The 18,904-nt window shown below is 38.5% G+C and overlaps 1 protein-coding gene across 1 annotated transcript in view; it reads left to right on the top strand.

The window, feature by feature from the left end:
- LOC121733339 (laminin subunit alpha-3-like) overlaps nt 1-13,279 on the top strand; it is a 28,176-nt gene extending 14,897 nt beyond the window's left edge. Inside the window, exons 26-32 of the mRNA XM_042123558.1 lie at nt 5,840-5,975; nt 6,301-6,459; nt 9,338-9,469; nt 9,556-9,702; nt 11,725-12,006; nt 12,204-12,411; nt 12,683-13,279. Of these exons, the coding sequence (XP_041979492.1) occupies nt 5,840-5,975; nt 6,301-6,459; nt 9,338-9,469; nt 9,556-9,702; nt 11,725-12,006; nt 12,204-12,411; nt 12,683-12,825 (1,207 nt within the window). The 3' untranslated portion in view covers nt 12,826-13,279. The remainder of the gene's footprint in view (nt 1-5,839; nt 5,976-6,300; nt 6,460-9,337; nt 9,470-9,555; nt 9,703-11,724; nt 12,007-12,203; nt 12,412-12,682) is intronic.
- The last annotated feature ends 5,625 nt before the right edge of the window (nt 13,280-18,904 follow it).

Genomic DNA, 18,904 nt, shown 5'->3' with positions numbered 1-18,904 from the left:
CCCTGCAGAGCTGTTTCTATATAATATTATGTATAATAATTGGACACTCGCTGTATTTTATTTAGTCATAATGACACTGTTATTATATAATATATTTTTTGTAATTTTCCATCTTTTTAGAAAAAGATGGCCCCGTGCGAGTTTCTTACGCCGGTTCTTCTCGCCGGGTTAGTTCCCGAACCGGTGGTAGGCATATTCTGTGTAGCCCCGACGTTCAGAGAATATTTGAAAAAAATTATTCTGAATAAAAAATTTTGAGTTTGAGTTTGAGTTTATCGATAGCTCGACCAGCCATACGATGAAAATTGCTTAGGAGCACCGTTGAATGCGTTGACATTGCGTATATTACATAATTAATATACGCAATGTCAACGGATTCAACGTTATGCAGCCACTGATCTCCATTATACAAGTACGCTGGACGGATGATTCCCTTTGAAATGACAGCTAATTTTTGTGCCTATTTGAAGCGGAATCAGCTCCCCCATTATTAGGGATAGGAACTAAATTTGACGTAAAAATGACGTTTGAAAGTCGCCATCATGTCGCCATATTGGCGCTGATAGCAGTAGTGGGAGTATTTGGAACTAATACTAGTGATGTACAACTGTCTTTTCTATTATCGATGAAATGTTTCCAGATTTATATAATGTCGACCATTAGGACAAAAATATTAAATTGAATAATACAAACGCTACATATTTGTATTAAAGATTGCAGACTTCCTCTCCGTAATTTAGATAGGCGTAATAAATTAACAACGATTTCATACGTAGATAACGTGAAGTAGCAGTACCTATCTATAATCCATTTATTTTTACCAGTTAGCACTACGAAAAACTAAAAACAAAACTAAAGATAAGCTTCTTACGAAAACTTTGTTGTATTGTATTTTCTAATTTCATTTCTAATATTATCAAAGTAGTGCTACTGTATCGTATTAAAGCTGAACAAAGCTGAATAAGTGTTCTGTGTGATTGGACCCTAACTCTATTATAAAGCGGAAGAGTTTGTTTGTTTGAACGCTCCAATCTCAGGAACTGCTGGTCCAATTTGAACAATTATTTCAGTGTTAGACAGCCCATTTTATATATTTTATCACGCTGAGACTAATATGAGCTAAGAAATAGAGGAAAATGTGGAAAAAGCGGGGGAATGTATAACGTGAAGGATTATATTATAGGCTATTTTTTGTCGACCAATTTGTCTGTGTAATTAGATATTTACGTGGGAGAAGCCGCGCGGAAAGTCTAGTAATAATATAAAAGTTCCCTATTTATTTATGGATTGCTAACAATTTTTATCGATTTACTTTATCTCATTTGATTTTCGCCATTTTGGCGCTGATTGCAGAAGTGCGAGGGAAATTAACTAATTGAATAATGCGATCCCTAAATAAATATGGAACGTTTCAATACATTTTTTATTGGGGTGGAGTAGGTAAGTATCTATAATAATAATAATAATACCCGGTTTCGGTGACGGTGGAGGTACGCAGGAGTAATTTTATAGTGCCCAAGCGTGTGCGCAGTACCCTAGAGCACTCTCTATTCCGTTATAAATAAATAAATAATAAAATAAAATATCTTTTTATTCAAAATGGGTATCATGATACACTTTTTGAAAGTCGAACGAAGAAACTACGTTGCCTACCACCGGTTCGGGAACTACCCCGCCGAGAAGAACCGGCGTAAGAAACTCGCACGGGGCCATCTTTTGCAAAAAAAAAATGGAAAATTACAATGTTATGGCTTACAGCTATGTAACAAAATTAAAAGAAAAGTAACCTGCATGGAGCCACCCTATTCCCAAGGTGTGCTGTCCTCGAAGAAATCATTGACTTTATAATACGCTTTAGCACACAAACGTTCTTTAACTGCTTTTTTAAATTTGTTTAAAGGTAGATTTTGAACATTTTCTGGGATTTTATTGTATAGGCGTATACATTGGCCTTTAAAGGATTTGCTTATTTTGGCTAGTCTGAACATTGGTATTGCTAACTTGTTCTTATTTCTAGTATTTACATTATGATTATCACTTTTCTTTTTGAAAATATTTATGTTCTTTCTAACATATAAGAGATTTTCCAAAATGTATTGAGATGTGACGGTCAGAATTCTTATTTCTTTAAATTTTTCTCTTAGAGATTCCAAAGACGACATCTTATAAATAGAACGAATAGCTCGCTTCTGCAGCACAAATATTGTATTAATGTTCGCCGCGTTTCCCCACAAGAGGATGCCGTAAGACATTATGCTATGAAAGTAGCTAAAGTAAACTAATCGCGCGGTCTCTACATCAGTGATTTCACGAATTTTTTTAACAGCATATGCTGCAGAACTAAGCTTATCTGCCAGTTTCGCAATATGTGGACCCCATTGTAACTTACAATCCAGCGTTATGCCTAGGAATACGGTGGTGTCTACTAAATTCATTTTCTCATCATTTAATAGTACATTGGTTTGTACTTGCCTAACATTTGGCAAGATAAATTTTAAACATTTTGTTTTATTAGAGTTCAAAAGTAAATTATTAGTATTAAACCAATGTACTATTTTTGAGAGAGCACTATTTACCTCGTCATAATTAAATTGTAGCCTCTTCACATTAAAAATTAGTGAAGTGTCATCAGCAAAAAGTACTATCTCATGCTTATCTTTAACAAGATACTCTTATAACCCAGTGGGACGGAAGACCGACACGACCGGCGAGAGATCAGGCGCAGGACCGACTTTTTACATGCCCATCCGCATAGCTGGGCACCGTTAATGAAATAGTTAACTTCGTTAATCGTTAATCCGTTAAATAAAATGTAAGCTTCGTTAAACGTTAAAGCGTTACATTTCGGACGAATTAACGCAAGTTAACGTTAATAGTTAATCCGTTAATATGTAATATGGACTTGTTGTAACTTTTTTTTAATGAAATAAGGGGGCAAACGAGCAAACGGGTCATCTGATGGAAAGCAACTTCCGTCGCCCATGGACACCCGCAGTATCAGAAGACCTGCAGGTGCGTTGCCGGCCTTTTAGAGGGAATAGGGTAATAGGGGAGGGTAGGAAAGGGAATAGGGTAGGGGATTGGGCCTCCGGTAAACTCACTCACTACTAACTATAACTTATATCATTGCATTAGTGGACATACAAAACCTGTTGCTTTAAGGTTTTGGAAGTTAAAATGTTAGGGACAAAACAAAATACTTCTATAATTATTGTATTCTACCTAACTAAATTATACTGCACTCTTCTTTATCAACATGCAAAATACGATTTATAATAACAATAAATAAATCGCTCTCTCTATAAGCACCGGCGTTGAGCAATGAAATGATAAAACGAAACAAATCTCTTCTGACTCGCACGCGCCTGAAAATGTATCTAGTATTGCTTTTGTTTTACCCGCTGCTGCCGCGCCGCGGCGCCGCGCTGCCCTGTCTGAACATGTTTTCGCGCCGCGCCGCGGTGCCGTGCAGAAAATAGTAGGCATTGGATTAACGATTAACGGACTTTTGCATATTAACGGAAGTTAACGAGTCCGTTATTATTTTTAAAAGTTAACTTAAAAGTTAATCCGTTAATCAAAATGTTAACTCCGTTAATTAACGATTAACGGATTAACGAGTTAATGCCCAGCTATGCCCATCCGACGCATGGATCATTTTACTTGTCAGACAATCAGGTGATCATATATGTAATTGATTGTACTGTTTGTTCTTGGTGGAAATTCATGTTGAATACTAATAAAACACTATTTTTCGTGCACTTTTTCCACTATATTCAGAAATAATTATAAATTTTAACAAATTACACGACCTGTTTCGAAATAAATCATCTTCAGGTGTACACCGGTGTACACCTGAAGATGATTTATTTCGAAACCGGTCGTGGAAAAAAAGTGCACGAAAAATAGTGTTTTATTAGTAATCAGGTGATCAGCCTGCATTGTCCTAACCAAACTTGGAAATAACATGTTTCCAACGCGGGATTCGAACCCACGACCTCCGGAGTCGAGAGCGACGCTCTAACGGAGGCGTTAAGGTTATACTAACATTATAAAGAGGTAAACTTTGTTTGTATAATTGTAATGAATAGGCTCAAAAACTACTGGACCGAATTTTTAAATTCTTTCACCATTCGATAGCTATATTATCCACGAGTAACATAGGCTAAATTTTATTTCGGAAAAGATAGGTTTCCGTAAGATATTTGGGTTTTTCGGAGACAAGGTGTAAAAAATCAACCAGAAAAGTTACTTATATTGCGTACGCTGCCTAAACTATAAAATATAGAACCATAAAATGTTTTAATCAATTGTAGATCTTATAAATATCTACAAAAAAGTTCGCGACACACTATACCTATCTATGTCGAGTGAGGCACAACAACATTTTTTTTATTTAAAAAATCTTGAATTTTTTGGACTACATTTAAACGCGTTTATTTTACTCATGCTATTAATCCTTATCAAAATAAATTATTTAATCACTAAGTACAGTTTATGTAGATAATATTTAGTCTTTGAATGACTAAAATTGGACGTTTGGTTTTGAAGTTATGGCGAAATTAAAATATGTATAACGATTTCTACTGCATGGCCCGTTGCGAAGTGGGCGTCATCAAGGCGGGAGTCGCGTGCGAGAGGGGAGTTTAGATCTATAAGTTCTTTTCAGAGTTAACGCTATTACACGCTATTAACATTTTCTTAAATATTTGGAAATGCCTAAGAGAGCCAGGTCTCTTATATATTAGTCACTTCAATAAAATAATATGGGCAAAACAACGTTTGCCGGGACAGCTAGTAAATAATAAAAATATATGTGCGATACTTTAACATTATATTTTATTAGTTACCGTTACACAGTTACAGTCTGTCAAGAACGAATAGACCCTGAAATAAATTTTCCAATTATAATCACGATCAAATGGTAGTTTTGCGCCTTGTATTTTCACAGAGAACGTTTGTACACTTCAAATAGTAACGGCAAGCGGTAGTAGCAATTTTCGGACGCCAACCAGGCTTTTCAATTTTTTTCAACCATGATTCCAGTCTTCCTTCGTCAGACGGAAACCTGTCAATTATTTTAAGAGCATAATAATAAATGTATTTGATAATAAAAATCGGTTATCGGAGATTTCAATACAATTATTATAGATATCGATAAGTTTTATCGACAGGAAACTCCAGCACTATTGAATTTTATTGTTTATCAAAAATCGGTAAAACAAACGTATATATGTGGTGAATACGGTGTAATAAGATTAGTGCCACATTTTTAAGTGCCTATAATATTATCAATAAAAATTTAATATCGTAGAAATGAGCTGTTAAAATCACTTACTAGTTACTTGTTAAATGTAACCCCACATCCCTTTTTGTACCGTGTTTTACATAACATACACCCTTTAATAGTTTAACTATGAACTACCACCACTTATTTATATATTACTTAATCGCGTAAAACCTTTTAAAACACTTTAAAAACACGAAAACAATTCGAACGATTAAGCCATAGAGAATCAAAATACATACATGGTTACGTCAAATTTAGTTCTCTACCCTAATAATGGGGGCGCTGATTCCGCTTCAAATGGCACAAAAAAGTGGGTATCATAGATCCAGCGTACTTGTATAATGGAGATCAGTGTATGCAGCTCATTCTAGACACCTTTTTAATTTCTGAAATATTTTCCGAGGCACTGCACTAACATAAATTGACCCTTAACTAGCTAGGGCAAATTATACGTTTTAAATGTTTCGAGCACGTGTCTTTGTTGTAATTAGTAGACAATTGTAATTTACAATTGATTTACTTTATGAAAATGTTAAATGAACTTTGCAGGTGGATCGGCCTAGAGACTGCAGTAGAGTGGGATGGCGCCCGACTAGGTCGTGCGGACGGGGAGCTGCGCCCCGAGCCGCCGGCGGAGCCTCGAGCGCTGCAGGCCACAACGGAAGGGGACAGCTTCTGTTCTAAAGTACTAACCAATAATTCATCAGTATGGCGACGTTATACAAGAACAAAATTTTAATCTAATACAATATGTTACTTGGGAATGCCAAACATCTGAAATATAAAAACATAAAAATTTTAACCGACTCAAAAAACAAGGTTCTTTGTTCGACTGGATTTTTTTTATGTAAATGATTGCATAGTACCTATTTTATACAGTAGAAGGCACAAACAGCGTTCCAAAGTAATTGAGTTGTCTAAAGTGGCCAGTAACAAAAATATAATTAGAAGTAATCACTGCTTTTTTCCTCCTCCTATTACAACGTTGACGGTTTTCTCAATTTCCCCAGACATCGTCGTTCACGGTGGAGGCGGGCGCGGTGAAGTTCGGCGACGCGGCGGGCAGCTACGCGGCGCTGCGCGTGCCCCGCGCCGGACCCAAGCCCGACTTCGCTGTCAGCCTGCACTTCCGCACCTTCGCCACCGACGGCCTCCTCCTGCTTATACCGGTATTTTTTTTTTAAATTAAATAAGGGGGCAAACGAGCAAACGGGTCACATGACACTCGCAACATCAGAAGAGTTGCAGGTGCGTTGCCGGCCTTTTAAGAGGGAATACGCTCTTTTCTTGAAGGTATGAAGTAGGCACCTATTTTTATACTTTAATTAAGAATCTCTTTTACCGTGTCCGGAAACTTAAAACTTGCAAAAATCTTATATTTGGAATCTCGGAATCGGCTCCAACGATTTTCATGAAATTAAGTATATAGGGGGTTTCGGGGGCGATAAATCGATCTAGCTAGGAATCATTTTTAGAAAATGTCATTTTTTCGTGTTTTATCGAATACCGAGCAAAGCTCGGTCAAATAGCTAGTTAGTACTTAAATAAAATAGAAAAACAGCAACATTTTAACGTGTGTGGACATCGACATTATTTTATTTATTTATTAAAAACTTTATGCACATACAAGTACAAAGGTGGACTTAATGCCAGTCAGCCTTTGGGCGATACAGGAACAAAATTGTATAGGTAAAAGTCAAGTTACAAAAATAAGAAAAAAGAACTAACTAACTAACGTTACAACATTATTATGTTAGCTACCTCTCAATTGTTTATCAAATTTATGACGTTGGGACAAAGAAGACTACATTCTACATTAAAATATTACCAATCAAATTAATATTTAAAAATACCAATTATGGAGTCACGTAGTCCAAATGGATAGTACCGCCGAAAACGAGCTGACCGAAGTGTTGGGTGTCCCAACTCGGTGGCTCCCTGCGCCTACTCCAGTAGACCTCTCACACTCCGACTTCCTTGGGCTGGTCCGCTCGAACGGGGCGTCTGGCTCCTGATCGCCTAAACGCGCTCCTCGCCAACTCTTGCCGGACCCATTGGATGTGGCACTTTTTGTACAGCATGTAAAGTCCAGCAACCACAACCAAAACCAGTAGGACCACTATTGACTGAATAGTGTATTATTTGATATTTCCACTTAGATTTTTGTGAATTAAGTCAATGTCCGCCGAATTTACACCACCCGCGGCATTTTGTGCTTTTATCACTTCTTCTTTCGATTGAGTTTTTCCCATTTTAGAATTAAAAAAAATAAGTCCATTAAAGAGAATTAATTAATATTATTAAGTAACGAGCTTTTGCCCGCGGCTTCGCTCGCGTTAAAAAGTATTATTATATACAAACTTTCATCCCCTATTTGAACCCCTTGGGGTTGGAATTTATCAAAATCCTTTCTTAGCGGATGCCTACGTCATAACATCTACCTGCATGCCATATTTCAGCCCGATCCGTCCAGTGGTTTGGGCTGTGCGTTGATAGATCACTATGTCAATCAGTCAGTCAGTCACCTTTGAGTTTTATATATATCTTAATATATATATTTCTTGTGTGCGTGTGTATGTGACTGAACTCCTCCTAAACGACTGGACCAATTTTGATGAAATTTTTTGTGTGTGTTCGTGGAGATTCGAGAATGGTTTAGATTTACAGTTTGGTCTACTGGAAAATGTTTTTTCAATTAATTTCTTATTTATAAGGAGTTGTTGATTTTGGAATGTTTTACATTAGATCCGGCGGACGGCGCTATCATCGCATTCAATATTATTCTATTTCAATTTTAGTTTGTCCTGACAGATGGTGCTACGATTAATTTGAAAAAAATTTTGTTATTCAATTCATGTGCTGATTAAAATATTAAATAAATAACACATAGGCTACAATTTTAACCGACTTTCAAAATGGGGGAGGTGTTATGTTCGTTTTCTTATATTCAACGATTACTCCGCCGTTTGTTAACCGATTTTCAAAATTTTTCTTTTGGTATATAGGGTATCATCCCAATTTGGTATTATATTCAGAAAAGTGGTGATCTGATGAAGGATCCATAAGTAATCGAGGGAACTCCTCAAAACTTATAGGGAAACATATGGTGACTTCGGTTTCGTGAGAAGTATTCTAAGCATATGCTACCAACAAGTAAGATTTTGCACCGAGATATACCTGGTATACCGTTGTTCGGAAGGTGCTGAGAGAATTCCTGATTCTTTATAGATACAAGTTTGGGAGTTTCGGCGTTGTTTTAAGAACAGAAAGCATATGCTACTATGCAAATTACATTCTTCATCATCATCATCATCACTACCATATTATACCATTTCATAGTCTTTTAGATCGAGACTCGAGTTTGTCAAGCGATAATTAAAAAAAATCTATATCTACCTAATATCATAAACCTGAAGAGTATGTTTGCTTGAACGCGTCAATCTCAGAAACTACAGGTCCGATTTAAAAACTTATCTCAGTGTTAGATAGATCATTTATCGAGTAAGAGTCATCATTTATCGAGAAGGTTATATTATATTATTACTCTAAGACTAATACGACAGAAGAAACTCAGGAAAATGTGGGAAAAACGGGGGAAATATTTTTTATGGGAAAATGTACCTACGGATTCTGTAAAATTTCTAATTTACGCGGGCGAAGCCGCGCGGGACATCTAGTAGATTAATATTTTTACGCGGTGATAGCGGCGCGCGGCTGACTCCCGTCGCGGCTCAAATGGCAGGGTCGCCATATGACGTTGGGACAAAGAAGACTACATTCCCGGTTAACGATCAGTTTATTAATCCTCACTTAAACCTAATACATGGGTTCTTAAACTAATACATTGTAGACGTTAACGTATACTTATTAGTTATTACTTATAGTTACTACGCCACAAATTTCTAAAGTTATCTTCTTAGATGAATGATTGGTCTCGCGCTCGCGGACGAGCGCGCGCGCGCGACCAATCATTTATCTAAGGTTATCTTAAAACCTTGAGTACATAATAGTCGATTTCTTAATATAATTATTAAACTAATTATTTAGGGTTCCAAGACAAAGCCGAAGCACTACTCGGCGCTGATGGTGAAGGAGGGTCGGCTGCGGCTGGTGGTGCGCGGGCGCAAGCGGCGTGAGCTGACGCTGCCGCTCTTCGTGTCCGACGGCACCTGGCGGCCGGTGAGTTACAGTAAACTGACGGATATTTCGATATTTTTAAATTTAAAAATATATCAAGGTGATTAAATAAAATCTATTCGTATCAGGTGTCGGTTCGCGCGGGCCGGAGACGCGCGGTGCTGCGGTGCGGCGAGGCGGTGGCGGCGGCGCGCGCGGCGTCGCTGGCTCGCGCCGCACGCATATACGTGGGCGGGCCACCGCCACCACACTTGCTACCGCACGTGCCACCACAGGTCATTAACTATGTATTCACAACACAATAAACATTTCACGTACAATTTGATAAAGGGGTTTGGGTAATATTGGAGTCATTTTAAAATTTCGCGGCCACTTACCAAACCGGCATATTATGAAAGAACATATCAAGGGGAGTAAACTTTATTATGTGGGACATATAGCTAAACTATATCGGAGCCGAGATATTAGGCATTGAAAGTTCGTATTTTTAACTAAAAGTAAATTCAATCATAACATGAATACTCAGGAAAATAATAAAAAAACGGCATTATTTATTAGCTTAAAGCCTTCCTCGATATATGGGCTATTCAATACAAAAATAATTTTTCAAATCGAACAAGCACTTCCTGAGATTAGCACTTTCAAACACACAAACACTTCAGCTTCATAATATTAGTATACAGGATATAACAAAACTAAGTGATAATACTTTAGGGTGTGTACTGTGTATGAGTCTCGTGTATAGAGTTTACTGTAAAAGTAGTAGCGCTGAAAGGGAACTTTTTTTTTTTACTTTTGTATAGAGAAACTCTTTACGCTAGGGCGCTTGCTCATGCAAATCACAAAAAAATGTCTTTCAGCGCTGCTTCTTTCACAGTGAACTCTATACAAGGGACACATAATATATCTCTAACTAAAGTACTATCACTTAGTTTTGTTACAACCTGTAGATATACAGTGTATAACAAAAATACTTTAGGGTGATAATACTTTAGGGTGTGTACGTGTTCCTTGTAGAGAGTTCACTGTTAAAGTAGCAGCTCTGAAAGACCAAAATTTTTTTCACTGTTGTATGGGCAATGGCTCGAGCGTCACGAGTTTCCCCATACAAAAGTGAAAATTTTTTTTGGTATTTCAGCGCTGCTACTTTCACAGTGAACTCTCTACAAGGAACATGTACACACCCTAAAGTATTATCACTTATTTTTGTTACATCCTGTAGATACAAGTACAATTCATTTTATCATTTATTTTTATTTTTAGTTATTAGTTAATTTAAGAAGAATGACTTAACCAACATACAACTACGCGCCGTCATAATATACCTAATGAGTTTTTTAACTATTTATTTTTCTTTCGCAAAAAATGCAAATCGATTTTTTCTCGAATTTCTTAAAGGGAGCCGTTTTGATTTTTTCATATTTTTTGTGTAAGTAAATAGTTAATACTCGTATTCTATAAAACATTCCTGTAGCTCGACGTGTATGAGCCGGGAAGAAGATTAAAAGTTAGACTAAAAATTCTGCCGAAAGGTGGCGTCCGGCGTCATAACTCATATTGAACTATGGCCAAAATTCGCTAAATAGTGGAAATAATCGACTATTATGGGAACAATACCCTAGAGTCATTTTACCTACAACACATTAATACAAAAGAACAATAATTATATGTAATTGCCTAATATTGCATCCGGCCCTTTGAAAACAACTGTCTAATGAAATATAGTCTCAAGTCTGGCTATATTTTAGTCGGATGAGAGCTGTTAAACCCAGTGTGAAAATATGTATGAAAAATTATTCATAATATATAATATTTGACGCGGACGAAGTCGTAATTTAGTATATAGGGGGTTTCGGGGGCGATAAATCGATCTAGCTAGGAAGTATTTTTATTCGTGTTTTATCGATAATCGATAAACTGAAAAATATGACTCTTCCTGTCATCTATTGGCGAATAATAATACTATTTTGTTAGCAACTAATTGTTTTAACGACCAGCAGATGGCGTTATTAAGTAACACGAAGTCAATGAGTGTTTGCTATACCGAGCAAAGCTCGGTCATCCAGGTACCTACTTACTATTATTCTGTGAACATAAGGCGCAAAAATAAATATACTAAAATAATCTTAGCTCAGCTCCGATATTACTTAGAACAATTTTTATTACTAATATATGTTTCTCTAATGTAGTGCTACAAAATAGTATTGGTTTAATCTGGAAAAAAAATGACGCCACAGGTCCATACAAAGTTACTCAATGCCCTTTTCGGTATTAATAATATCTGTTCGTTCTACCAGATTCTAAAGTTGGGCGGGTTCGTGGGTTGCGTGCGGCGGGTGACGGTGAATGGGCGCGAGGAGGACCTGGTGGGCAGGGGCGGGGCCGGTGCGGCGCGCGTGCGACAGTGCTTCCCACACGTGGAGCGCGGAGCGTACTTCGCGGGCGACGCGCACGCCGCGTGGGGGGCGTGGCGCGGAGAGGGCGACGTGCGGGACGTGCGCCTGCAGTTCCGCGCGCTCGCGCCCACCGGCGTGCTGCTCGCTGCCGCTGGCGTCGTGCTCGAGCTGCGTGACGGCGCGGTGCGTACACGTGTTGTTTATTATTATTTTATAAAGGAAATATACGAAATAAATTGCTTTTAAATAAACTAAGCTAGCTCTAATGAATTATTAATAAATATGATGTATTAAAAGTATTGGAACACCCATTTTATACATTCGAATAATTTAAATATGAGAGTAAGAAATATTGTCTTAACATTAATTCTGTATTGCAGGTGGTAGTAAGCGGGCCGGAGGGGCGGGAGGCGACGGTGGAGGCGGGGGGTCGCGCGTGCGACGGGGCGTGGCACTCAGTGCGCGTGCGCCTGGCGCGCCGGCCCGCGTTGGCGCTGGACGCGGCGCCGGAGGAGCGCGCGCCGCCCGCGCTGCTGCCCGCCGCGCCGCCGCCCACCGCCACCACCCTATACGTCGGCGGCCTGCCAGGTTAGGTCATAAAACGTTTAAAAACATTTTTTTAAAGATTCTATACTTCAGCCGAAGAATTTGTGCCGTGGGAGAGCCATGCTTCGGCACGAATGGGCCGGCTCGACCGGAGAAATACCACGGGCTCGGGCGACAGAAAACCGGCGTGAAACAGCGCTTGCGCTGTGTTTCGCCGAGTGAGTGTGTTTACCGGAGGCCCAATCCTCTACCGCACCCTACTCTACCTAAAATTCGTATATTTATTTTAATCAAAACATCTTCCACTTTCCAGAGGGCGCGGCGGAGCTGACGGAGGGTCGGGAGAACTTCAAGGGCTGCATCAGGGAGGTGGTGGTGGGGGAGGAGCGACGCGAGTGGGCCGCCATGGACGCGCTGCACAACGTGCTGCTGGACTCCTGTCCCGTGGCACAGTGACATGTAACCAGTAGCTGTTGAGCTTAGAGGTCTTTATAATCAGTGGCGGTCCTAGGGGGTGGCCGGGGCAATCGACCGGGGCTTCGCGCTTGCAGGGGGCTCGCAAAGTGTTTATTGGAAGACAAAGGGCTTCGGAAAGACCTGCCGCCCAGGGCATCGCAAAGACCTTCCGCCCGGGGCCTCGCAGTGGGTAAGGCCGCCGCTGTGTATAATAATTATAGCCCAAAGCTGTGTAGTATGTACGATAGTAACGCCTACCTGATGGGCCATAATGATTAGTACATAGTGAGCATTTAGCAATCTCCAGCAATATCCGAAACGAACGGGATCATTTTTACGACTGCGCTGAAGTCTACTTAAAATCAGTTAATAATATCTGATTAACTTTATATTGTTCCCAGTGATTGCGACGAACAATAGTTACATAATTTATTATTATTAAAGGTGGGTTGCACCAACTTACTATAACTATTTCTGTAACTTTAACTATAACTGCAATGCAAAATATCAAATCTTTGGTAAAAGTCAATAATGGACGCAATATTTAACGATCACCATAGAGCTCGACAAGGCTTTAAATGAACGTAGCGAAAAAAGGAACTAACGCTGTCATCATACAAAAACGCCATTTTGGACAGGTCTCCCCTTTCCTTTCCCGCCATCCTTCCCCGCCCACGTTCATTTAAAGCCTTGTCGGACCAGCAACAGACATCTGTCAAATTCTGTGGCCAAAGCTAAGGTTAAAGTTAAGATAGCCTTAACTATAACCATAACTTTGATCATAACTGTAACTATAACCACGCCTCTGGTGCAACCCACCCTAAATCACAACTTTATAGATAGTATTGGTAAGCTATGAGATACTAAGCCGTAGAGTAAGCCAAACCTTGCCAAAAATTTCATAGATTATTATAATTCATTATAGAGTTGTACATAATGATATTTAAAATAAATTAAGTACTTTTTTTAGTTTCCCCTATCAGTGGGATTTTAAGAACATTATTTTTATTTTTGTTCCTGAGTTCTATATCTTACTATATTTTACAGCTGATGTAAAGTTCTGTAAAATTAGTTGAAGGATATTTTGGGATTGTAGTCTACTGTTTACGTTTATCCTTAATTTATTTTTATAAACTTCAATATTAATTATACCGTGTTACAAGAACCAGACTCTCCGAAGAAGAATTTAGTTTACTAAACTAGAGGCTACATAAATAGAGGCTAGTAATAAGAACTAATAAGTACCTAACCTACAACAGTGACCTAATTTATAACAAAATTATAATATATTAGACACAGTTAATTGTGCTATTTTATATTCAGTAAATTAAAACAAGTTTGGAGTCTTTGAACGGCATAATATGTATGTGCTTTGTCATTGTATAAACTAGTTAGGTAAATTGTAAAGGTAGATTTAAAGAATACTCATGTACATAATGTTATAAATACTAAAGTAAGTACTTAAGCAAAGCAAGCAGTATTCATTTTTTGTAAATATTAATTATTATCATAAGTTAGGGATATATTAGGTACAGTTTGGTTAAGCAGAGATATGAAGCATAATAAGACCGAGTCATAACTGTGTGCCTTTACAAATAATTATTATTGTACTTACTTACTAAAGATAATTTTTAAACGTAACAAATGCATTTAATATTTGTAAGCCATTTGAAAATTATGGACTATAAATTTAAATCTTGAAAATGAAACAAAGGAACAGAAATCTTTATTAAGAAACTAGTGTTACATGTTAAATTGTAATAATATTATACAGAGCTTTAAATAGAATATTGTAACTCGTGCACAAGTGCCTGTGTGTTGTGAAGTATCAATAAAATGTTTAACTCCACCGACGAATTTATTATAAGTACCCAATTAGTTCTTACTTGCCAGTAACAGTTAAGACTCTTGCACTTAAGCTAAATGTTAATAATAATAACAGACGCAGAGTAGATGGGATTAAAAAATTATGATAAGTGTAACTGTAGTTGGGTGACATGCTGTTCCCTAAATTAAGTTTTGTTCATTATATTACAAGGTTCAAACACTTACGGATTTTGTCGCGGAGCACTATTATTAATCCCGACGTTTCGGCTACTTTACAGCGGCCGTGGTCACGGGTGGACTGAGGTGACAGGCGTCCAATTTATTGAAGTTCTTCAACTACCCGAAGATTCATCAATTTTTGTTTGCGCACTTACGGATTTTGTCGCGGAGCAATTTTATTAATCCCGACGTTTCGGCTACTTTACAGCGGCCTTGGTCACGGGTGGACTGAGGTGATAGGCGTACAATTTATCTTCAACTACCCGAGATTCATCAATTTTTGTTTGCGTTCCGATCTACGCAGAACGAACTTACAGTGTCATGAAGCCGAGGTTTCCTAGATTTGTGCTTTAGTTTATTTATCACTGGATCCCAACTAGATGGCAGCACCCAACCATCTTCGCGGTTAAAATTAGGGTGTTTAATTTCAATGGCCTCGCGTATCATTCTTGGGCGGTATCTTGCTTCTTTTGCCAGTACTTATGGCTTATCAAATCTTATGTAATGGCGAGGTTGATCCAGTGTGTGTTCACAAATTGCGGACTTGGTGTTCCTACGGTGTTTGACATCTGCAATGTGTTGCCAATGTGTTCTGCGTAGATCGGAACGCAAACAAAAATTGATGAATCTTCGGGTAGTTGAAGAACTTCAATAAATTGGACGCCTGTCACCTCAGTCCACCCGTAACCACGGCCGCTGGTTTGTATGCGAATTTAGTGGACTGTATTAGGTTTAAAAATTTATAAACTATGAATCGTTACCACACCACAAGTTAACATCTGCTGCTGCATGAATACACCAATATAACAAATTAGAGATCTTACCTTGGATGGGAACAGCGGATTTCCAGCGTCACATGTATAGGGGGGCCCCCTTTTTTAGCGGTTATAAAAATTCGCGGCTTTTAGCGTAGCGCGGTGCGGTGCGCGGCTCAAAAACGGAACAGAAGAACTTCACTCTTTCAGTCCTGCGGCCACGCTTTGCGACGAACTTCACTATTGGCGCAAGTGGCGCCAAACTCGCGTAGCGGATATCGAGGGAAAGAGAGGATTATTAGGACAGGATCGATAAGACCTCGTCCAATGTCATAACAGTGCACAAACACAACAACAGATGGCGTTATAAATTATATGCGGCAACAATTCATAGAAATATAACAAACGGCGTCTTCATCCTCCCCCCCTTGAAAGGGATAGTCTTATCCACTTTCAAAATATAAATTAGCTAATGTTTAAATGCGTTATAATTAAGCGGTTATTATACGAGAAACAAATTAAATTAACGCGAGTTCACCCGAGTGAAATAGTTAACAAAATAACTTAAATAATACTTATAGACTACGAATAGAGAAAATGTTACATTTACTGGGTAGGTAATGGACAAAGCTTAGTAACGGAGCGACGAAAAACACCGGTTTTTGTTTTAACATCTACCACACGTACAACTCCGTCAGCGCCGGGATAAGTCTTGACGATAATACCGATTGGCCACTGTAATGGCGGAATATTATTTGTATTAATCAAGACAATTGTACCAGTACATATTGACTTAGATTTCTGTATCCACTTTTGTCTACTCTGTAACGTGTTTAGGTATTCTACTCTCCATCTATTCCAGAAGGATTGAACAATTTTATCTATCAGCTGATACTTTTGTAGCAAGTGTTCGCGGTCATTATTATAATCAGCATGTTGCAATGATTTAAGCGGCGTTAAAGTTAAAAAATGAGCGGGAGTTAAGGGTTGCGGATCATTTGGATCCGAACTGAGTAATGAAAGCGGACGCGAGTTGAGTAAAGATTCAATCTGAGTAAGTACGGTTGACATCTCTTCATAAGTTAATAATTGATTGCCTATAATTTTATTTAAGTGTGATTTGATACATTTTATATTACTTTCCCAAATACCACCGTGATGCGGCGATTGCGGCGGGTTAAATTTCCAATTTATACGGTTTTCAACTAAAACTGTGGAATATTCCTTATTGTATTCCGGCGAGTTAATTAAATCATATAGAGCGTTAAGATGAGATCTAGCACCGATAAAGTTAGTACCACAGTCAGAATAGATAACACTGACTGGTCCTCGGCGGGACAAAAACCGTTTTAAAGCGTTTAAAAACGTTGCCGTTGATAAATCGGATACAAGTTCAATGTGAATAGCGCGCGTTACTAAGCATATAAACAAACAGATATATGCCTTACAGGAGCGTATTCCACGCTTGCGATAAGGGATAATTTGAATAGGTCCCGCAAAGTCCGTGCCACAATGGGAATATGGTTTAGATTCGCGAACACGACAAGCAGGCAAATCGCCCATTAGCGGAAATTGTGGTCGCGGATTAGATTTAAAACATAGGTTACATTTACTAAGTCGCCTTCTTATAACGTTGCGAGCACCAAAAATCCAGTATTTCTGTCTCATTATTGAAAGTAAAAGACCAGGTCCGGTATGTAGATTGCGCTTATGTTCGTAATCGATAATTAGATCAACAACATGATCCTTTCCTGGCAATAATATTGGATGTTTGCTATCGTAATCGAGATTTGTGTTCGCAAGCCTTCCGCCTACACGAAACAGGCCTTCGTCAACATATGCGTTTAACTTAGCGAAAGATTTAGGCAAATTACTATTTGACAAATTAAGTTTAAATTCTTCGGAAAAATGAACACTTTGTACATCGCGTAAAATTGCTAATTCTGCATAATTTAAATGTTGAATTTCAAATTTACGAGGAAGCTTCTTTATAAAGCGAAAAACTAGAATAACTATGCGAAGAAGTTTTGGCCATGAGGAAACGCGTCTAGCCAACTCATATAAAGGCGGGTATACACGTTCAACTACATTAGTATTTAATACGTTAATTTTAATTTCAGGCGGGTCGACACAGCTGCTAGTATCGAATTTTTTAAGCGGCCATTCCGTAACAGGTAAATGAGCAAAATGCGGGCCATTATAGTATAACGGATGTCTGACTAACTGATTTGGAGTCAAGCCTCTGCTCAGACAGTCAGCAGAGTTCTCGGTACCTTTAATATGGTAAAAAATTTGCGGGTTTACATTTTCTTGAAGCTGTGCCACTCTGTTTGCTACATAAGTTTGCCAGCGTGCGGGAGTTGAATTAATCCATGCTAACGTGACCATACTATCAGAAAAAGCGAATGTATTGTGTACGTTACAACGACTGCGATATGTATCTTGAACAGTACTTATTAATTTAGATAACATTAAAGCGGCATTTAATTCTAATCTAGCGAGCGTGATTTTTGTTTTAGACGGCGCTACTCGTGACTTAGCACACAGTAAGCTAACCATAGATCGGCGAGTTTCTTTACAATAAACATGAAGATAAACTACTCCACCGTATGCGCGCTCGCTTGCGTCGGCGCAACCGAAAATGGTGAGAGTTACATGCGGTTGAATACCTACAAATCGCGGAATTATAATTTGCTGTAAACAAGGCAACTCATTTACGAAAGTGTTCCATAAAGAAATTATATTTGCGGGCGGTGGGTCATCCCATTCTATATGACTTTCCCATAGCGATTTAATAATTAATTTTGCTAAAAGCGTGACAGGAGCTACGAATCCCATCAAATCCCAAATCCTAGCCACAAATGAAAGGATGTTACGTTTAGTACACTTACGGTCATCCTCTGTAACGCGAAAACAGAAATTATCTGAAGCGGGCGACCACTGTAGGCCTAATATTTTAAGGTTTCCGTCTGAACCTATATCAATTAAATCGGTCACTCTAGCCTCAGAAGGCATAGCACCAAGAAAATTTGATGAATTACTAGCGAATTTGACTAAGTCAAATCCGCCGGCGGCGAACAAATCAATCAGCTGTTTTGACGCGGTTATAGCTTCAGCGGTATTTCTAAAACTCAGGGCAACATCATCTGTATATATTGCGTCCTTTTCTAAGGCTGCAACCGCAATAGGAAATCGTGAACGTTCATCGTTCATAAGTTGACGTATTACGCGCATGGCTAAGTACGGACTACATGTCATACCAAAAGTTACTCTATTAA

This window comes from Aricia agestis, chromosome 1 (assembly GCF_905147365.1).
Source record: "Aricia agestis chromosome 1, ilAriAges1.1, whole genome shotgun sequence".
In the NCBI taxonomy this organism is placed as follows: Eukaryota; Metazoa; Arthropoda; class Insecta; order Lepidoptera; family Lycaenidae; genus Aricia; species Aricia agestis.
This window is presented reverse-complemented; position numbering and strand designations above follow the sequence as displayed.